Source organism: Pogoniulus pusillus, chromosome 38, assembly GCF_015220805.1.
Source record: "Pogoniulus pusillus isolate bPogPus1 chromosome 38, bPogPus1.pri, whole genome shotgun sequence".
NCBI classification, from domain to species: domain Eukaryota; kingdom Metazoa; phylum Chordata; class Aves; order Piciformes; family Lybiidae; genus Pogoniulus; species Pogoniulus pusillus.
The window spans coordinates 2,599,580-2,621,125 of record NC_087301.1 but is presented as its reverse complement, the minus strand read 5'-3'; the positions used below and the strand labels follow the sequence as shown (position 1 = coordinate 2,621,125).

The 21,546-nt window shown below is 55.1% G+C and overlaps 1 protein-coding gene across 11 annotated transcripts in view; it reads right to left on the bottom strand.

Annotated features, from left to right (window-relative positions):
* Nucleotides 1-5,699: 5,699 nt before the first annotated feature.
* The window catches only part of ARHGAP32 (Rho GTPase activating protein 32), a 246,412-nt gene continuing 230,565 nt past the window's right edge, over nt 5,700-21,546 (bottom strand). For all 11 annotated transcript variants that reach the window (XM_064173280.1, XM_064173279.1, XM_064173274.1 and 8 more), the window contains 6 exons: nt 18,034-18,235; nt 16,625-16,770; nt 15,452-15,526; nt 14,046-14,888; nt 12,460-13,358; nt 5,700-11,439 (listed from right to left, as the gene is read on the bottom strand). In XM_064173280.1, the coding sequence (XP_064029350.1) occupies nt 9,169-11,439; nt 12,460-13,358; nt 14,046-14,888; nt 15,452-15,526; nt 16,625-16,770; nt 18,034-18,235 (4,436 nt within the window). In that variant the 3' untranslated portion in view covers nt 5,700-9,168. The remainder of the gene's footprint in view (nt 11,440-12,459; nt 13,359-14,045; nt 14,889-15,451; nt 15,527-16,624; nt 16,771-18,033; nt 18,236-21,546) is intronic.

Genomic DNA, 21,546 nt, shown 5'->3' with positions numbered 1-21,546 from the left:
AGTGCAATGATCTCCCTGAACCAGCAGCTGAGGTTGCAGTGCTGCTGGTGGAGGTCTGATAACTCGGAGTGCTTGCAGGGAGAGATGTAAAGAGAAGATGGATTGGATGCCAGCTCTGCAAAGAGCCTGGAGGAGGTTCTGTTGGGCAGTGAGATCCTTCCAGGCAGGTGATAAGGCACATACTGTAGGAGAGCCTCTCTTGGCTGCCAGTTTGAACCATAAAGTGCAGACACAAAGTCTGAAGTCAAGAATGTCTGTCTGGAGGCTGATGATTTGCTTTGGCTCACTGGGGTGAGGAGGGCTCAGGGGCTCTGAGCTTGAAGGATCAAGAATTGAGAGACCTTTAATTTCCCTGCTTTGCATCAAGCCTTCCCCTTCTTGCTGCTGCAGGGCAGCTCTGTGATGGATGCTTTCTGCAGGCTGCAGCTTCACTTTGTGCTTCATGGCTTCAGAGCCGGGGTGAGGGGTAGCAGAGGAGGGGATGGGCAGCACTGGAGCAGGAGACTTGCTCCAGTTGTCCCTAGGAGGATGGAGGGAGCAGAGGATTGCTTTCTGCCTTTATTGTGGTGGTTGCTGTTGTGCCCTCTCCTGTCACAAATGCTCCCTCAGAAGCAGCCTCTCTGACTCTCCTGGGCTGTGACCCTGGCCCTGGGCAGGCTGCTTTGCCATCTGTGCCAGCCTGGGCTGGAGGTCACAGCAGGCTGCTCCTGACTGGGCACTGCTTTAGTGGCAGGAATGCTAACACTGGGGAGCTTTGTGACCCTCACAGCCCTTCCTTGCCCTCCTGACACCCTGCCAAGCTTCTGTCAGGTCCTGCTGGAGAGGGCTACCAGAAGCCTCTCCTTTTATAGGGCTTCCTGCCTTCAGGTCCCTTCATGGGGGGGAAAGGCATCAGCTGTCCTGCTGCCCTGCTTGGAGCTGGGGGGAAGGAGCCTGCCTGGAGCAGATGCTCAGCCCCTGACTGAGGTGAAGGTGAGAAGCCAGTCCTGGCTGCTGCCCAGGCCTGAGCTGGGAAGTGAGGTTCAACAAGTGGCATCCTGTGAGCTGCTGTGTGGCTGGAGACCCCTGTGTTTGCACAGGCCTTGCTCTGGCAGATGCTGGGCTCGGTGCTGGGGGCTGTGGGCAGTCTCCTGATGATTAATCTGTCAGAGAATCCTTGCTGAAGGAAAACAAAGGATGGGATTGAGCAGCTTCCTGACTTCCCAGCTGCTTCCAGACGGCTTTTCTAGTGGTGAAGCAAACATCTTGTGGTGGTCCTCTAGGGAGGGAGCCCTCAAAGAGATGCAGAGGTGCTGGAGTGGGTCCAGAGGAGGGCAACAAAGCTGGGGAAGGGCCTGGAGAATACATTTATCAGAAGTGACTGAGGGAGCTGGGGAGGGTTAGTTTGAGGAAGAGGAGGCTGAGGGGAAACCCTCATTGCTGTTTACAACTACCTGAAGGGACACTGTGCAGAAGCTGCTGCGGGGCTCTGCTCACAGGCAATATGAGACAGAAGAAGAGGGAATGGCCTCAAGCTGAGGCTGGGGAGGTTTAGGTTGGACATTAAGAAAAGGTTTTCCATGGAGAAAGTGGTCAGGGACTGGAATGAGCTGCCCAGGGAGGTGCTGCAGTCCCCCAGCCTGGCTGTGTTTCAGGGTGGTTTGGATGCTTGGGGGCTGTAGGTTAAGGTGAATCTTGTAGAGTAGGGTTCTAGGTTGGACTTGGTGCTCCTGGGGGGCTTTGCCAGCCTCCAGGTTGCTGTGATTCTGTTGACTGTGTGATTCAAAGAGCTGCTTGGAAAAGCAGAATTCACCTGCAGCTCACTTTGCAGTTTGGCTGCTGCATCTTGGATGGGAGTTTGGGTTTCCTGGGGTGGATGCTCTGAGGTCTGAGCAGAGCCTTTTGAAAAGAAGCAAGAATTAAAACAAGCCTCAAAACAACCCAACCCCACCCCTAGATGCGAGGAGTGGGAGCCCGAGCGGGGAGGACGGGGATGGAGCAGCAGCAGCAGCAGCAGCAGCAGCAGCTCTGCCCTGCGGCCGCCTGCCCGCCGGAGGTGGAACAGCGCCGCCTGCTGGCAGAGCCTCTCCGGACACAGCTCCCTGCCTGCAGGCTGCTTCTGCCTGCCCTGGGATGCTGAAGTTTGGACCTGCTCGGGGTGATCCCAGCCATGAGCTGCCATCTCCGGAGGGGCTGTCAGAGGAGAGCTGAGGGCTGTGGTTTCTTCCTGAAGCTCAGACAAAACCTGAGTCTTTTGGGGGTCGATTCACTGCTGGTCCTTTTGGCAGCTGAGGTACCCTGACAGAACCTGCCGTGGGAGATGTGGCTTTGTCCCCTGGCCTTCAGAGGAGTCACTGGGTTGGTTTGCCAGGTCAGCCCAGGTGCATTTTCCATTGCTCTCCAGGATGGCCTCAGCGTTGGTGACATCAGCAGATGACTTCTCAGGCATGCAAGAGCTGGGGTGGAAAATGAGCATGAGGAGGTTCTTCTGGAGGGGTGAGTGAGAGGCAGGAGGTCTCTGATGGTGCTCAGCAAGAAGCTCCATGCTTTGTGTGTCTGTGTGCTCATACCAGACCACAGTGAGAGTACCAAGCTGGTGTGCCAGCCTTTGAGGTCCTTCTGTCCTGCCTGTGTTACTCTGGACAGCAGAAATCGCTGGTGCCAAGCAGCTGGGGAGGAGCAGGGAGGGGGCAGGTTGCTTGGCTTGCTGGAGGGACCTTTCCTACAAGGACAGGAGTGTTGGGTGGGAGCTTCCCTACAAGGACAGCAGTGCTTAGCTGGAGAGGCTGAATGTGTACTAAGCAGGGTTGTGAAGTGAGGATTTGGGAGCTGGGGAGGCCAAAGACAGACCTAAGACAAGTCTTGCCACCCCTCCATGCTTGCACAAAAGGCTTCTGGCCCTGCCAGCAGCCCTCACCCCAAGGCCAACTGTCCCACAGGGCTTAGCCACCAAGGAGGGCAGCCTTAGCTTGGGTTTAGTTCTGGCAGCAGCTCTCAAGGGCACCACATTCACCAGCTTTTCAGGCCTGCCTCAAGTCCTTCTTACAATGTTAAGAGGTATTAAATGAACTTCCTTTAATCATCTTTTTGGCCATTAATTAACTGTGACCACGACTGCAGTGCTGAGACTCCCTCCTGGCCAGCTCCAAGGGCCGAGCTAGCCTGTGCCATCTGTTAGTCCAGCTTCATCTGCTCAGTGCCTCCTGTGCAAGTGCCAAGAGCCTGCTCCTTGTGCTCTCATGCTGGGCCAGAAGAGACTGAAAAAAGCCCAGGCTGGTTTGTTCTTAGCTTCTGAAGCCCTCATGGCCACAGGTGGGACTGAGCAGCTAGGCCATGGTGTGGCATTTTCAGTAGTCTTGGCTACTGGGGGGGGGTGGGGGGGGTGGGGGTGTGTGTTGTTGTGTGTGTGTTCATGCTGCAGAAGAGAAGGCTCCAGGGAGACCTTTCAGTACAAAGAGCTGGGCACAGGCTTTTTAGCAGGGCTTGCTGTGCCAGGACCAGGGGTGATGGCTTGAAACTAAGAGGGAGACTCAGAGTGGCTATAGGAAGAGGTATTTTATGCTGAGAGTGGTGGGACCCTGGCTCAGGTTTCCCAGAGAGGTGGTAGATGGAATCATAGAATGGAAATCATGGAATCAGAGTTGTTTCTGCTGGAAAAGACCTCTGAAGACATCCAACTGCCAATCCAAGACCACCATGGCCACTAAACCATGTCCCCAGGAGCTATGTCCACACATTTCTTGACCACCTCCAGGGCTGGGGACTCCACCACCTCCCTGGGCAGCCTGTGCCAATGCCTGAGCACTCCTGCAGGAACCAAATTCTTCCTCATCTGCCATCTAAACATTCCAGGTAAGGTTGTTAAGGGATCTGAGCAACCTGCTCCAGTTGCAGCTGTCCCTGCTGAGGAGTAGATGACCTTTAAAGGTCCCTTAACCCAAACCATACCATAATTCATACGACCACAAAGTCACCTCCTGCTTTGTCTTCAGAGAAGCCTTCCAGCAGCCCTTCACAGCATGGCTCTGAACCAGCTTCTCCTGTTTGCTCAGCACGTGGGTAATATCCAACTGTAGGAAAGGTTCCAGGGCCAAAGGAGGCCAAAAAGATGATCAGAGGGCTGCAGCAGCTCTCTGTGGGGACAGGCTGAGCCAGCTGGGGACATTCATCCTGAAGAGAAGGCTCTGGAGAGACCTTAGAACAGCCTGCCAGTACTTGAAGGTGGCTACAGGAGAGCTGGAGAGGGACTTTTGACAAGGGCTTGGAAGGGTAGGCTGAGAGGCAATAAAGTGAAGCTTGAGCAGGGCAGATTTAGATGGGAGATTAGGAACAAATTCTTTAGAGTGAGGGTGGTGAGACACTGGCACAGGTTGCCCAGGGAGGCTGTGGATGCTCCCACCCACGAGATGTTCAAAGCCAGGTTGGATGGGACCTTGAGTGACCTGGTCTTGTAGAAAGGACCGTAAAGATCATCCAGTTCCATCCCCCTGCCAGGGGAGACTGTCAAGGCCTGTCTGGATGTGATCTGTGTTAGCATCGTCCTGCTCTAGCAGAGGGGCTGGACTCGATGATCTCCTTGGGTCCCTTCCAACCCCTAACATCCTGTGATCCAGTGGGGTTGGAACTTGATAATCTCTAAGGTCCCCTTCAACCCAACCCATTCTCTGAATCCCTAAGGAGGCAGAGGCAAAGAAAAAGAACCCCAGAAAGACCATGGCAAGGGAATCCTTTTTAACCTGGCTCGATTAATGCTGTCGAGTTGCACATCTGAGTGTGAGCTCAGTGGAGACTGCTGCTTTTAATACCACAACTTACACCTCAGTCTGGATTGTTGCATTACAGTACAAATAAAAAACAGGAACAAAACCCACATCTGCATCATACAAGGTGAAGATGAGAATCCTAAATATTTACAGAGGAAAAAGGGGGGAAAAAGGGAGTTGGGGTATTTTTTTTTTGGGGGGGGGGGGTGGGGGAAAAAGGGGGAGGGGAAGGGAAGAAGAGGGGGGAACCACAAAAAGTATTTACATAAAAATACATGAGCTTGTCAGCATATACATTTTACACCAGTTCACAGGAACAGAAGGAGAAATAATAATAATAACAATAATAATAATTAAAAAAAAGACACTCTATAAATTAAAGTGAACTCCAAAAGTGAACTCCAAAGGTCACTCAAGACTTTCTGGGCTGGTTCTCTCATGCGTCTCAGGGAAAAAAGGAGGGGGGGAGAGGAAAAAAAAAAGCCCACCCAACAAACCAACCAAAAAACAAAACAACCCTCCCCCCCCCCCCCCCCCCCCCCCCCCCCCCCCCCCCCCAAAAAAAATAATCCCAAAATAAGAACTCAAAAATCTTCTACAGCAGGAAAAGGGAAACAACCCTTGGGGGTTTTAACATTATTGTTGGGGGTTTTAGCTCTGTTTGTTTTCTTCCCCATCCCAGCAACCCCCTTCCCTCCCTCCTCTCCCTGCAACTGGACGAGGCAAGACTCTGCACACACGGGTTAGGAATGTCTGCTTGGAGCAGAGCATGCCTTGGACACTGGGAATGTGGGATCAGAAGAGTCGGCATGCCCGAGGCACCTCTGGGATCAGAAGAGTTGGCGTGGCCGAGGCGGCGGCAGCAAGAGGAGAACCACCTCTCAGCCACGGGACTGCTGGCTGGCACAGCACACACACCCCAGGTGCTCTTGTCCCTTGTTTTGGGGGGGGGGGGGGGGGGGGGGGGCAGTTGGATGGTTTCAAGGTGGTTTTTGGTTTTGTGGAGAGACTTTAACTGCTGTGCAGTCCTTACCCCCACCCCAGCCCTGTCTCCCTTCCAACGATGAGCGTAGAGCGAGGAACCCTGGGCAGATGGAGGCACAAAGTTGTGGGTGCTGTGCTCTGGATTTCACCTGGTAAGACTTCTGAGTGTAAGACTACAGAGGGGGTAGGGCCTCATTACTCACCCAGCAGCTGCACTCACCCTTTGCTGAGGGAAGTCTCCTATGGGTCACACCTCCTGCTCCCAAGCAGAGGTGAAATCCAGAGCTGGAAGATGCTACTGGACCTTAATTGTGTGCACTAGGGAGAAACTGGGCTGAAAGCTTTGGGAAGGGCAATCAAACAGCAGATAGCTTGTGGCAAGTGTGAGAGAACCAAGAAAACAGCTGCTTGACAGCTTGCTGGAGATATGGTTAGGCAAGAAATGACTTGGTCTGAGCAGAAGTGGACCTGAAACAGAGAGTTGTGCTGCTGTCCCATCGCTCTCTCTGCTAGGACACTTCGTGACCTGACCTACCAACTTACCTCCAGTCATCCTCCTCTCCTCATTCTGGTGCACAATTGCCCTTCCTAACCTCGGTGATGGGTTTTGGACAGCCACACCTGGGTGGCTGCCCTCTGAGTCAATCAATGAGGCTGTCAAATGCTTTCTAAGGACCATCAGGTTGAGCACAGTGCAAGAGCAGAACTGCATAGGTCACTATGGCTTTGCGTGGGCTGGATGTGGGGACGGCTGCTGAACCACGGTCAGAGGAAGGTGCTCATCTGTAGCATCATCTGGGCAGAGTTGGTGCCTTCACCTCAGGGGGAGCTGTGGCTCAATAGTGTGCAGAAGTTAGTTTGGGTTCTCTGAGAGCTTCCAGCCCTTGGCTGGGTGGAGGGATGGGAAGGTTCCAGGTCTTGAGTCTTCTGCTGCGTGTTTTAGTGGAGACCTTCCTGTTCCCAAGGAGGAGGCTGCTTGTAGGAACCATCTAGGTGTACAGCTGTGTGCTTCTAGAAGCTCTTTGAACACCTTAGCACCTGGCACTTCACACAGTGCAGGGAGCTGAAGAGCCCAGGCTCAGGCAGTAGTAGCACAAGCCTCTAAGGAACAGAAGTTGTCCAGGGGTGGCACTTTATGTCTAGAGTGGCTTTGAGGAGGTTATGATTAGGAGGAGCTGGGCTTAGCCTCCTCATAGCAGAAGGATAGTCCTGGTTAAAAGATAGTCCTGGTAAGGCCAAAGAGGAGGTGAGGAAAGTTGCTGCAGGGGACAGGATTGGGGGGTTAAGGCTTTCCTGGAGAGAGAGGTTTGACCTACAGCTCTCATTTACCTGAATCCCAAATAGCCTGAACCAAACACATCATCCCTGCTCCAACTGGAGACCTCGGCAGAGAACTGGCAGCTGTGGAGACTGTGCTGCAGCAGCTGAGGACTGAAAGAAGTCCTAACCCCACCCCATGCCTCCACTGAGAGCACCCACTGCAGCTGGACTCCCTCGGTGAGCTTCCACCAAGCAATCTGGACAGGTCAGGCTTTCCTAGGAGCTACCCAGCAAGGTGGATGGGGTGGCCTCACCAAAACCCAACCCCTCTACCTGGTAACACTTCACAGGGAGGTTGGGGTGGCCTGAATCACAGTGCTGCTGCTTTTCTCTCTTTCTCCATCCTGGCTGGCAGAGTTCTTTCTGTACCACTTCAGAACAAAGTGCTGAAAACAGTTAACAGGGGACCCTAGGGCAGAGCTGCTGAAACAGCCCCAGACAAGGCTACAGGGGAAGCAAACAGCTACAGACTGGTGAGTAACCACAAACAGATTTTCTCTCTGGTTTAAAAGCACCCCCCCCAAAACAAAGAAACAAAGCCACAAAGCTTTTGTTTGCAAACCCAGCTGAGGTCCCTTCACCTTGCTGTAAGGACCCCTGGGTTTTTAACAAGACACAAGAGGTTCAGAAGAGGCCAAGAAGCAGAGGGAGCAGCCTGGGAATGTCTCGGGGGCCGTTTCAGAGCTCCTAAATCTCCAGTGCTGCTCAGGAGCCCTGGGAGGGGGTGGATGTGCTTTACTTATCAAGGTGGGGGTGCAGTGAGTCCTGGTGAGGCTGAGATGCTGCCTGGCTTCTTTTACAACACAGAGAGGCTTTGAACTAGCCCAGGACAAGGCTGTCGGTGTGTCAGAGAGTGCACTGGCCTCTTGTTCCTGCTACTGGGGGAGCTACACTTGCAATGCTATTTCAGAGAGCACAGGCTACTCCTTGTAACTACTCTGTGACAGGGATCCCCTGCCCAGGCACACGGCTTGAAGGGTAGAGGAAGCAGTGTCCTGTAGAGCTCCAGCTCCCTGATCTAAGAGCTGGTCATGCAGGTACTCAGCACTTCCAGAGTTGCTCCCAGCTGGTGAAGTTGGGCTGCAGGTGAGAAGCTGGAGACAATGCAGGAGATGGTTACATCTATTTTTAGGTTTTATGGTAGGTTTTTGGGTAGAGCTGAGGCTGTCTGGCCAGCCACGACGTGGTATTAAATCATCTGGACTGCAGGTAAGCTTAAGAGGAACTGGCAGGGAATGGGTGTGCTGGCCCCAGCCACAGGTGGATGGTTTTGTGTTTCACTTCTTTTGGTAGGAGAAAGCCAAACCTGCCCTGCTTGGCTTCCAGAGCTGCTTTGCAAGAGAGGAGTTGAAAGCAATTAATGTAATTTGATTTCTTGCAGTCGATTTAACTTGGTTTCAGGTAGGCAGAAGCACAAACGAGTCCAAAAGGTGTGTGGTGTATTTTGAACTGGCCTGAGCCTATCCCACAGGCTTGAAGTCAGCAACAAAGCTCCCATCCACTGAAGCAGCTCTGCTACACCTAAGCAATGACTTTCCAGGGACCTCAGCATTCATGGAGAAGAAAATATTTGGGAAGGCTTTTCCCCTGGCCAGCTTTTAGCCCACTCTGGCTGAGTAACCTCAGGGGACACACACATCACAGAGAGCCTTTGCTGGAAGCTAGCAGTGGGATGGGGCAGCTCACTCACTACCCACGGGGAGAACAGCCACATGCAGAGGCCATCATGCACAGGACCACGGAAGCACGGTGAGGAAGTGGTGGGAATGACCAAGGCCTTTTACTGCCCTTTCCTTCCTGCTCCAACAGCATCGCTTTCAGCTCTGCCCAGCCCCTCTGGCAACGTCTGTGCGCCAACAGCCTGCCCTCGCCTTCCAGTTGCCTCAATCCCACATCAAAAAGCTATTACCTCTACTACATAAAAACAGTGAGTGGGGCTGCTGGGGGTGGAGGCTGAGGGATGGGGGTGTGGGGGGGTGGGGGTCTGCTTTGCTCATGGGGGCAGGGTTGGGTTTGTTTTGTTTTCCATCATTGAAAAAATAAAACAGTCCACTGTCCAGCAGAGGCTGCTTAGACTCTATCCCTCCTTTTTGTTATTCCCCCCCCCCCACCCCCAACCAGCTCACTCAACGTGGACCTCTGTCTCGGGCCTCTGCAAGCACAGCTCCGTCGGGAGGAAGGCTCCTTGGCCCAGGGCCGTGGCGTAAGTTCTACTGTGCACGTGGCTAAAAGCGGGGGGCACAAAGCCCCCGCCTCCGACGTAGCCCCCTCTTTGGTGCTGAGGCAGGGTATGGTAATCCTCCAAGTTATCGTACTGGGACACCACAGTCATAGTGCTTTGGCGCTTCCCAAGGGTCTGGTAGGGGTAGAGGAGGGCAGAGTCCCTCTCCATGCTCTCGGGGTGCTGCATTCTGAGGCTGTGGCTGCGCTCGGGCTTGGGCGGGGGCGCCATGGGGGGGGCTGCGCCGTGCTCCTCCTCTTTGTAGCAGTCTCGGGAGTGCTTCTCCACGGACGGGGCGGGCCTGGCACGAGACCTCTCCAGATCCGGCCTCTCCTCCGCCAGCCTCACCTCCTTGTGGTTCAGTCTCAGGGTCTCCTGGCTGGCTGGGATGTACTTTCCGCCTGGGTGCTGGTAAGCGATGGGTTCGGGGGGCTCCGGGCCGCCCTTGGGCCTGTAGTCGGGGTAGGGGGGCCCGTTTTTGGGCTCGGAAGGCTGCCTATGGCTTGCTTCCTGCTGCAAGTGCGTCCTGTGCTCGCTGGCGCTGCAGCCCGGCTCGTGCAGCTTCCTGCTGCGGATGCTGCTCTGCTTCTGGGGCAGGGAGGGCTTCTCGGGCTGCCCGTTGCCGTAGGCGCCGTGGTAGTGCGCCCTGTCCAGCTCCGGCTCGGGGTGCTGCAGGTAGTAACGCTCGTCCCCCTCGGGCGTAGCCGCCTTGGCCGGGTACCTGCCCTCCTTCCCCTCGGCCACGGTGAGCAGCCCGGTTTTCCCAGGGTCCGACTTGCTGCGCAGGTGGATCACATCCAGCCCCCCCAGATCCTCCGGCAGCAGCGGGGCCACGTTATCGTACTGGGACATCAGCGGCCCCTTGACCTTCTGGCGCGCGCGGCTCTCCCGCCGGATGGACTGCATGCGGTACTTCTCCATGTCCTCCAGGTCCCACGACATGTACATGTGCTTGACGTCCGGCGCCGGAGGCACGTCTCTGCTGATGAAGCTGTGCTCCTTGCCCGCCAGGTGCGAGATGAGGCCGCCACGAGGGTAGGCAGACAGGCTGGGGTAGCGGTACAGCCCCTTGCCGGGCAGCCGGGAGGCGTAGGACGCAAAGTCTCTGCCGGGCAGAGGGTGGAAGGGCCTGACCCGCACCGTGCTGTAGGGATCCAGGTCGTAGAAGCTGCCGTCGGCTGCCGTGTAGTAAGAGGAGGCAGAGGAGCTGGAGTAAGGGCTGTAGCGGTAGTGCACCCGCCCGTTCTCGAAGTAAGGCTGCAGCTGGGTGACGTGGTAGTCGGAGTGGGGCTGGTATGGCTTGTACTGGTAGAGGGGTCGTGGGCAGAACACGGGCTCATCGTCCGGGGGCACCTCGGTGCGCGAGATGGGGACGGAGCGGATGGCGGAGGCGGCAGGGCTGGGGACGTGCAGCGACTGAACGCGTCGGATGGTGGGGTAGGGGGGAGCGTCCTCGGCGGCGTAGCTGGCGTTGCGCAGGCCCGTGGGGCTCACCGAGGACACGAACTCGGCGCGGCTGCGGGGCTTGGAGTGGAGAGCCGAGCTGCTCTTGCCCTGGGTGGTGTAGGTGTTGTAGCGAGCGCCTGCGGGAGTGGGTGTCTCCGAGCGAGGAGGGTAGGCTGGGTGCTGCTCGGGCTTGCCGTGGTAGGAGAGGTGAGGAGGGACACTCTCGGGCCTGTACTGGTGGACGGAAGCTGCTTTGTGGTGCAGGTAGCCCTCTGGCCCAGGGGGCTCGGGGATGCTCTCCGGTTTGGGGTGCGGCACGTACACGGACTGCAGGGACGCGTGCTTGGGAGGGGGAGGTGGCGGAGGTGGTGGTGGCAGCAGGGCTTCCTCCACCGAGGAGGCCAGCATGGAGGAGGACAGGAAGGCGTGGTAGTTGGAGTTGTTGATGGCGTCCGTGTTGCTGGAGTGCATGGCGGCGGCGATTTTGCTCTCCAGCGTTCTGACGGGCGGGACAGGGGGAGTAAAGCTGTAGGAGGAGGAGGAGTGAGTAGGGACGGACTCGGACCGCAGGTGCAGCGGCGGCGCCCTCGTGGGTTCCCGAGGCTTCTCCAAATGGCTCTGGTGGCTCACGGGCACGGAAGAGGGGCAGCGGGTGGTGGAACTGCTTTCTGAGACAAAGACAGGCGTGGGCTCGGGTGGCTGTTCAGGTGCTGGTGTGGCCCACACCTGTAGAGAAGAAACCAGCAGAAGTTAGAGGAAAGCACCTCCTGTCCTCACCTGCTCCCCTCAGCTCTGCCCTACAGCTAAAGGACTGGGTCCAGTCCTGGCCTCCCCAGTTCATCAAAGGCAGAAGAGAGTCAAGCAGAGGCTCTACAGATGCTGAGGGGCCTGGAGCATCTCCGTGAGCAGCAAAGGGTGAGGGCCCTGCGGCTGTTGAGCCTGGAAAAGAGCAGCACCAGAGGGGATCTGATCAATGCCCAGCAAGAGCTAAAGGGTCCTTATGGGCAAGAGGATGTGGCCAGACTCCTGCCAGTGGTGCCCAGGGACAGGATGAGGGGCAACAGACACAAACTAGAAGCCAGGAGGTTCCATCTGAACAGGAGAAGCTGTTTTACTGTGAGGGTTCTGGAGCTGACTGCCCAGAGAAGTTGTGGAGTCTCCTTCTCTGGAGAGATTCCAAACCTGGCAAGACATTGTGATCCTGGGCAGCTGCTGGGGGTGACTGCTTTGGGAGTGGGTTGGATGAGATGACCTCTAGAGATCTCCTTTTAACCCTCACCACGCTGGGATTCTGTCCTTGGGATGTTCCCTCGTGTTCCTGCCCTGCTCTCCGGAAGGCTGCGTATGCCACGCGTGTGGAACTCCCAGTAAGCTGTGAATGCACAGACTCGGGGAGTCGTGGAATGGTTTAGGTCGGGAAGGTTCTTAAACACCTTCTAGTTCCAAGCCCCTGCCATGGGCAAGGACACCTTCCACTAGATCAGGCTGCTCAGGATTTCATTCAACCTGGTCTTGAACACCTCCAGGGAGAGGGCATCCACAACCTCCCTGGGCAACCTCTGCCAGCATCTCCCCATCCTCACTGTAAAGAACTTCCCCCTAACCTCCAGTCTAAATCTGCCCTCCTCAAGCTTCCACCCATTCCCTCCATTCCCTTTCTCCTGCCCTTTGGGACTGACTCTCCCAGAGCTGAACCTCTTACAGTCACACGTTCACTGTGCTGGGCTGGTGGCCACGTCCACGTACCTGGCTGGAGGCGCTGGCTGGCTTGGCAGAGCCCGCTGGCACTTGTCCCATGGCTGCCTGCTGATCCTGCCTCTGCGCCTGTGCGGGCTGGCCGGGGGCGAGGGCTCGCTGCGCGGCGGTGCCGGTGCCGTCGGCCTGAGCGGGGGCGGGCCCGCGGCTGGGCTCGGGGGCTGTTGGCTGGATGGTTGTTAAATAGGGGATTGGTGCCGGGGCGCTTTTCTCCCCGGCTGCCACAGGAGGAGACTGCAGTTTGTCATCGGCTGTGCAGCTGGGAACGTGGTGCTGGTCCCCAGGCACGAACGCACGCAGGTGGGGCTTATCTAGAGGCGGCTCTGCTGTGGGAGCTTCCCAGTCGGGCAGGGAGCCTGCAGTGTGGTGCTGCTGGGGATGCTCCCAGTCCCCGGCATGCGAGGGGAAGGGATCTTTCTCCCCCGGTTTACCAGGCTGGAAGCTGGACTGCTCCTGCTCTGCATCTCTGCTATCAGGCATGTCCCCAGGCATGCCCGTGTGGAGAGGTGGGGGGTCCTGGTTGCCAGGTGCACCCGGAGGGTGGTTCTGCTCCCCGGCTGTGCTGCTACCTTGGCAATCCTGCTCTACTGGTGCACCGGTCTGGAAGTGAAGTCGGTTCTCGGGCAGACCGGAATAGTGGTGGAGCTTGTCTGGAGCACCAGCGGAGAGATGGAGCTTTTCTAGAGCTGTGCCAGCTTCAGCCTCTCCGTAATTTGTGCTGTCAGAGTGGGCATCTCCTGGCCTTTTCTGAGCCTGAGCGGACGCTTGCTGTGCCGACTCGGCTAACGCTAGGGCTAGCATGCGCGCGGCGTTTTTCGGAGGAGGAGGAGGGATAAGAGACACAGAACTGACGGGAACAGGATCCTGGGGGGAGTCGAGGGCAACTGCTCCTAATGGGGGGAAAATTGAGAGAGAGAGTGATTTTGTATGTTACCCAATAAGGAGAGTGACCTAAGCTCATAGTAAAAATAAAGAGATGCTTTGGCACACTTTCACGGTGGCAACTCCTCCCGAGGCGAAACGTCTCACATGCAAGGGCTGCTCACACAGCACAGCAGTGCAGCACAAAAAGGAGGCAGGAGGGGAGGTGGGGGGGGAGGAAAAATCAACTTAAAGAACATAAGAGATTGTCTAAAGGCTCCTCTTGCATTTCTAGAGAGGTAGGAAGGAGGGAGCAGAGAAGGAGCCAGCCTCACACAGTTTTGCTCGTAAGGTTTTAGGGGGAAGGTTCCCTTCTTCACGTGTTGGCAGCTTTTGGACTTTAGAAAAAGTCTGAGATGGTTGCCTGGCTGAAATGGTTTAGGGCATGCTATAGAGTTCCACATATGATGGGATGAGGAGGGGGGAAGGAAAAAAACACAGTGGTGTAGAAAGCGTTATGGAAACTCAATCCGAGGCCTGTGTGATGTAGGGAGAAGGCAGAGGTTGAGACCTTACTGATCTGCACAGCCCTGCAAGACACTTGTGGTCAGAACTGGCGAGCAGTCCCCTCTCCTACAAGGCAGGCAGAGGAGGAGCTTTCTGAGAGCAGGTCCCCTTGGGAACTTAAAGAAAGAATGGAGGAAAATGCACTGTACCTGGCTGTGTGTGTCCAGTGGGGACAGTCTTATTCTGACTGCTTGGCATTGGTCTCTCCCCTTCTTCTGGCATCTCTGCCTTGCCAGCAGCCGCTAGCTGGGCATGCTGCAGCTCTTGGTGGGCTCCTTCCCCTGCTCCTGTTTCACTGTTTTTCAGGGGCAAGGACATCTGGGTTGGGGACCTGTTTGTGATTTCAGTGATGCCAATGCCTTTGCTCCAGCTGGAGGCAGAGGAGTTTCTGGCTGTGGTGGGCACTTCTGGCGTGCGGCCGGGCAGGGTGAAGGAGATGGGTTCTGCTGCAGCCAGCGGCGGGGATTTGAGGGGCTTCCGCCCCGTCTTGGGGGAGAAGGTGTGGGGTTTGCAGGCCTTCTCCTCGGTCGGGCTCAGGTCCAGAGTAAAGAAGGGACTCATCCTCTCCTGGAAAGGGGAGACTGGCTCAGAGCTTGTGGCGCTGCCTGGTGTCTGGGACTGGCTGCCCGATTCTAGATCCTTCTTTAGCAGGCTTGGCTTCTCCTTATTGATGCCAACTGACTCCATCAGGGATGTGCTGCTGTCCAGGCACTCGGACTCTGCTTGAGGCGGGCTGCACTGGAAGGACATGGGGTCAAAGTCCAGGCTGGCAACACCAATATCCGGGGGGCTCAGGTCAACATCTTCAGAAGAGCGAGGAGAAATGAGGGCAGGGACATGGATCAGGCCCTCGTCCCCATCGCTGTCGTCGTGGGGGAGGTTGTCGTAGGAATTGCAGCGGTTCATGTTCCCCAGGAGCTCCCCGTTGAAGGAAGCAGACAGTGCATCACTGCTGGACCTGGGTCTCCTGGGTCGGAACAGTTTGGATTCACCTAGGGAAGAGCAGAGAGAGAGAAGGTTAGGGTCAGTGCCACAATCTGACTGTCCAGCTGGTGGTGGCAAAGCAGTCCTCTGGCAGCGTGCAAGGTGCTTGCCTGGTGAACTCAAACACAAAAGCCACGTTGCTAGCAGCAGCTGTTTATTATGTTTGCTCAAAGTCTCTGAGAGCAGCTGCAGTGTCTGATTCAGTCTGATATTAAGCTGCTGGCAAAAGCCAAACTAGCTTGAGTGTGCCGTGGAGCTAAGCCTTACTCAGAAGGCACTTCCTGTCTTTTCCACCTCAGAAGAGAAAGAGGAGGTGGCAAGGAGGAGAGCAGCGCTGGCCATGCCCAGGCAAGAGGTTTGCTTTCCTACCTTGAAAAACAAAGACCTGGAAAGCATTTCTCTGTGCCACCCATCTGCATGGGGCAGTGGTAAACTGCCTCATTAATTAGCAAGCTCAGCTCTTCCTGGAGGGCTGGCAAATGGTGCTGTGTTGAGCCCCTGCAGGCAGCAAGGCCAGACTGCCCTGTATGAGCGCAGAGAGATGAGAGGTGCAGGTGCAGTTGTGCCTTACCGTCCACGGCGTGCAGGGAGGTCAGAGACTCCTCGCTTTTGGCCGAGCGAAGAGTGCCGCTGTCTCCTCGTCCACCTGGGCAAACACAGCCGAGAGAGCAGAGAGGCTGAGTTAGCACCAAAGACAAAACCAGCTCTAGGGAATGGTGGCAGGAAAAACCCAAAGGGGTTTCTAGCCGTGGCACAGCTGTCCTCAGAGTAACTGCCCTGCTTTCTGGGTCTGGTGTTGAGGCTTTGGGGGGGGGGTGGGTTTGGTTTTATTCCAAAGCCCTTAAAGGAAGGTTTTATCCTGTTCTGTTGTTAATAGCTTTGCTGGTTAAGAGAGATGTAGTCCTGCTTCACAGAGTCATAGAATGGGTTGGGTTGGAAGGGACCTTCAAAATCATCCAGTTCCAACCCTCCTGCCACGGGGGCAAGGACATCTCCCACTAGCCCAGGTTGCTCAAAACCTCATCTGTCCTGGCCTTGAACAGCTGCAGGAACAGCCTGGGCAACCTGTTCCAGTGTCTCACCACCCTCACTGTAAGCAATTTCTTCCAAACCTCCAGCTCGTATCTCCCCTCCTGAAGCTTCAATCCATTCCCTCTTGTCCTATCACTACAAGCCCTTCTGAAAAGGCTTTTTTGGCACAGGCTATAATAGCAGCCTTCCAGTATCTGAAGGGAGCTACAAGAAGGCTGCAGAGGGACTGTTCACAAAGGCCTGCAGTGGTAGGATGAGAGGCAATGGTTTGAAATCAGAGCAGAACAGATTTAGGTTGGATATTGGGAACAAGTTCTGCACCATGAAAGTGCTGGAACACTGCAACAGGTTGCCCAGGGAGAATAGTTGAGGCTCCATCCCTGAAGATATTCAAAGTGAGGCTTGACAAGGCTCTGAGCAACCCTTTCTAGTGGAGTATGTCCTGCTGACTGCAGGAGCGTTGGACTGGATGACCTTTGGAGGTCCAACCCAAACCATTCTATGATAAGCATCTTTGAGACCAGTTTCTGAGGCCTGTGCTGTAGCAGGTTCTGCTCTTGAGGCAGTGTGAGCTCCGCTCAGCACAGACAGCAGCTCACTGAAGCTGTTATGCACGGCTTGAACGCTAGAGGGAGGTAAAAGGCCACGGAAAAGACGAATCCTGTGCTGCTGGCGAGCCCAGAGCGTGTGGCAGCTGCAGCTGCACCCTCACCTGCCAGGGCTATGGCTTTCATCTCGGAGGGCTCGCTGGGGTTGCGCTGCAGCTTGCGCTTGGACACGGAGGACGACTTGCCCAGGTTGAAGAAGGAACGCCAGCTGCCCACCGGGGACTTCTTCATCTTGCTGGGAGGCCTTTTCCTGGGGAGAGAAGGCAGAGGGAATGACTGGAAGGGAAAGCTATTATTGGCATTTAGCCGGTGGAGCCCCTGGGTACAATGACTCTTTGTTCACCACTATGGTTAGATGGTCATAATCCACTTTATTTCCCTGATGCAGAGGCTTATATGCACTCTAGCAAGAGGCTGCTCCACCAGGATGGGTTACAGTCAGAGGGTACAGGGTTACGTGTAAGGCACGGATAGGTCAGCATAGCATAACAATCTGAGGGTCAGCCTCTGGGGGCTGGCTAAATCCTGCCCACCTGCAGCTGCACTCCACCCCCTGCAGCTGCGTGTGGGGGGAAGCCACCCCGTGCCTGGTATCTGACTCTCAGGATGGACTCAAGGTTGCTCATGTTTATCATTTCTGTGTCCTCAGCTAGCAAGAATTTCTCCAACAAGCTGCCTTCAGTTTCTGTTACCGGTTGTTGGTTTAGCACTCTCTGCTGCAAGAAAGCTTGGGCTGGGTGACCTTTACAGGTCCCTTCAGCCCCAGGCCAGTCCATGATTCCAAACCGCTCAGGCTGCTTTCATTCTTACAGCTCAGCCCTAAAGTTCTGCTGGGTAAACTCCTCCAAACTGCAAAGCAGGTGCACTGCAGCTGAGAAAGACCAAGAGCTCCAGCTGTGGTGCTGAGTGACATGGTCTAGCACCAGCTCTGGTAGGGCTTCATCATCTTAGAGGTCTTTTGTAACCAAATTCTGTGATTCTCTGATCCTCGTGCACTGCAGCAGCAAAGAGATGGCTAAACAGAGCTGGCAGATGCAGCAGCTCTCTGAGGAACTGTGCAGCCCTCAAAGGTACTCAAAAGCATCTCTCACTCATGCTGTAAACTCACACCTGCCTCCTCCCACTGCCATCTTTTACTCCTGGCACTGTCAAGTCTGTCCAACTGCTCCACTTGGAGGGGAACCTGGGATGTGTTAGAGGCACTGGAAAACCCCAAAGTCTGAAGGTGCTCAGCCTGGCAATCACTCCTCTGTGCCCACGGTGAGCACAGGCAGCTATATGCCTTGTGGCTTTGCATGTTTAATGATCAACCTGCTACAAAGGAGGGAGGGGGGCAACAGTTTAATGGCCAAAGTAAGCCCTGCAGACAATGGATGTCCTCAGAGCCCAAAGCAGGTGGAAAAGTGGCTACACCACCTCATGCACAACCAGTGTAAGCCAACAGCACCAGGCTTTTGCCACCATCCAAACCTCCCCAGTGACGACACAGGCTACAAAGGAAGCTGATCTCTACCTTTCAGATGGGAAGTCTATGACTGTGTGGAATTTCCCCTGCAGAGCTGCAGGGCCTTCACCCACTTCTATGTACTTGCTGTCTGCCACGATGGGAGAGTTGATCTGGGCTTGTGTCCGTGCCTGTGCCTCCTCCAGCGTGAGCAGCTTTGTGGAAGGGGAGGACACCAACAGAGACTTGGGTCGTGACAAAGAACTGTGCCCTGGAAAGCAAAACCACAGGAGAATCAGAGAGCAGCAGGCCAGAGATCAAAGCTCTGGGGCTGTGTGCCTAGGGAGGGGTTGTGTTTGTCCTGCATCTTTGTTATCCCAGCAGCTGCAAGACGTGGTCAGAACAAACCATTCTGTCAGAGGCATGTTTATGACAACAACAACTCAGGCATTGAGAGCAGCTCAGTGTATTCTAAAAGGAGGGGGAGAAAAAGGCAAAGGGAAGCAGGTAGGTCAGAAATCTTCACTGCTACACTTCAGCTTCATGTGTGAGCAGAAGCCTGCAGAGAAAAGGATGGGTTTCCTGCTTGCAAAGTCATTCCCAGGTTCCATCTCTTGGTGCAGCAGGAAATGCCATCTGTGACTGAAGCTGCCACACACTCGTGTGCAGATGGACATGACAAACAGACCCTAGCCTAGTGTCCTGCCCTTGGCCTTCCCACAGCTTGTGCCTAGGTTTGGAGAGGAGCATGTTCATTTTATAGAGCTAGCTGCTGCTGCCTCCTGCTGCTAGATCTGCTAAGTTAGCACAGTGGTGAGGAGGCAGCTACAGAGGAACAACCTGAGCTAGCTGCAGAGGTCCCTGTGGACTGCAGGGGGGTTGGACCAAAAGCAGACTGTAAGGCTGCTGTCTTTTGTTTGCCTTTGCTTATTGTGCAAGTATTTACACTGCTGTTGTCACGAAGGAAGGGGTGTGGGGGGAAGCAAATCATCACCTTCTGGTTGGTTCCACTCCTACCACTATCCCTTCAGCGTGCAAAGCTCCAGGCTTGGGGCAGAATGGCTGGAAAGCTGCCCAGCAGAGAAAAGCCTAGGGTGTTGTTGGACAGCTGGCTGGAGATGAACCACTGCGTGCCCAGGTGGCCAAGGAAGCCAACAGCATCCTGGCCTGGATCAGCAACAGGGTGACCTGCAGGGCCAGGGCAGGGATTGTCCACCTGCACTCAGCACTGGCGAGACCACACCTCAAAACCTGGGTTCAGTTTTGGGCCCTCACTCCAAAAAGGACATTGAAGGACTGTAGCAGGTCCAGAGAAGGGCAAGAAAGCAGCTGAAGGGTGTGATGAATAGGTCTGGTAAGGAGCAGCTGAGAGAACTGAGCTCATTCAGCCTGGAGAAGAGGAAGCTGAGGGGAGACCTCATTGCTCTCTACAACTCCCTAAGAGGAGGCTGGAGCCAGGTTGGGGGTTGGTTTCCTCTCCATAGAAACAAGCAACAGGACAAGAGGAAATGGCCTCAAGTTGCAGCAGGGGAGGTTGAGGTTGGACATTAGAAGAAATTTCTTCACTGAGAGGGTTCTCAGAGACTGGGACAGGCTGCCCAGAGAGGTGGTTGAATCCCCACTGCTGGAGGTGCAGAGATGTGCTGAAGCCCTGGCAGAGTTAAGAGACTGGCTGGACATGATGACCTTAAAGGTCTTTTCCAACCCAAACAGCTCCGTGGTTCTATGGCCACAGGTCGTGTGTGAAGCATGCACAGCCTGCTGGCTGCTGGACCAACTGTAAATGCTATTCTGGCTGAGATTTGGCTTCCAGCCTCAAGGCAGGTGTGGGAGTACCACTTTCACCTCACACAGTACAGGCAAGCAGCTGTGCTCAAACCCAGCATCTCTTAGAAGCACTGAGGACGATGCAGACCCCTGCTGCACTTTGCTGCTGGGCTGTGAAATGGCCTGGCCCTTCTCCTGGCCAGTTTTGTGTCCCAGCACACTGAATGGGACTGACCAAGTCATTGAACAACTGCCAAGCATTGCCATGGTCCATTCTAAGCCTGGGTAATTATTTGGCTTGGGCTCTCAGTGTGCTCATCTCCTCCTGGAAGAGCTCAGCCTGCTGTGAGCTGTGACTGTTCTGCCAGGCTAACCTCTGGCTCCTACTGACTTCAAAGTGCCTTCCAGCAGGAACAAAAACTGGACTTGGAGCAACCCTGCTACAGAGGTAGGGCTGGTTTCAAAGCAGGGAGCAGCAAAAGAGTGGAAAACCACTGCCAGAGGGGGTGGGACCTGCACTGCCTGGGCACACCTCAGAGGAAGGGCAGGTTATTACAGCAGATGGCACACACTTAATGCTGCCTAGGAGCAATAATAGCTTGTGGGGTCCACCTTTGTGGGCCCCACCCACAAAATAAACCTTCCTCCTGGTGCCACTCCACTTGTTCTCCATGAAACAGGTACAGCTATGGTTTTAGTGGCTACCATTTGTAGGTTCCAAGGTGGCTCCAGAGTTAAGCACAAATGTGTTGCAGATCACTTCTCATCCTAAAGCCACTAAATGGGCTGCTGAGCCTGGAGAAGAGCAGACTGAGAGGGGATCTTCTCAATGCCAGACTCTTCTCAGTGGTGTCCAGTGACAGGACAAAGGGCAACAGGCACAAATGGAACCCAGGAGGTTTCATCTGAACAAGAGGAAGAAACTTCACTCCTATGAGGGTGCCAGAGCCCTGGAGCAGGCTACAGAGAGAGACTGTGGAGTCTCCTTCTCTGGAGAGACTCCAAACAGCCCTGCTAACCAACCCTAAAAGCAGAAATAACCATGAGAGCAGAGGTCAAAATAATCTCTGCTAAGACCAAGACTGAGTTTCTTAGGTTTCTTAGTGTCAGGATCTCTGAGTAGAGAGCTCCTTTAACTCAGAATCACAGAATCAAGCAGGTTGGAAGAGAGCTCCAAGCTCAGCCAGCCCAACCTAGCACCCAGCCCTGCCCAACCAACCAGACCATGGCACTAAGTGCCCCAGCCAGGCTTGGCTTCAACATCTCCAGGCACAGCCACTCCACCTCCCTGGGCAGCCCATTCCAATGCCAATCACTCTCTCTGCCAACAACTTCCTCCTCACATCCAGACGGAACCTACCCTGGCACAACTTGAGGCTGTGTCCCCTTGTTCTGTTGCTGCTTGCCTGGCAGAAAAGACCAACCCCACCTGGCTACAGCCTCCCTTCAGATAGTTGTAGACAGCAATGAGGTTCTCCCTGAGCTTCCTCTTCTCCTGGCTAAACAACCCCAGCTCCCTCAGCCTCTCCTCATAGGGTTTGTGCTCTCAGCTCTTCCCTGTCCACATTCCAACGTGCTGATGAGCTGATGAGGCTGACCTGACCACACTTTGTGTTCTGCTGCAACAGAGCTCAAGTGGATGAGCACAGAGGAGCATCAGTGATGCTGGTTCTAAAAAGGAGAGGAAGCAGAGGAGATTCCTTACAGTTTCTCAGTGCTAGGACACAGAGGCAGGGTTAGGATGTGAACCTGTGCAGAGCATCTTTGTCTTCTAACACTGGTACTGCCAGCAATTCCCAACCCCACATTCTATTT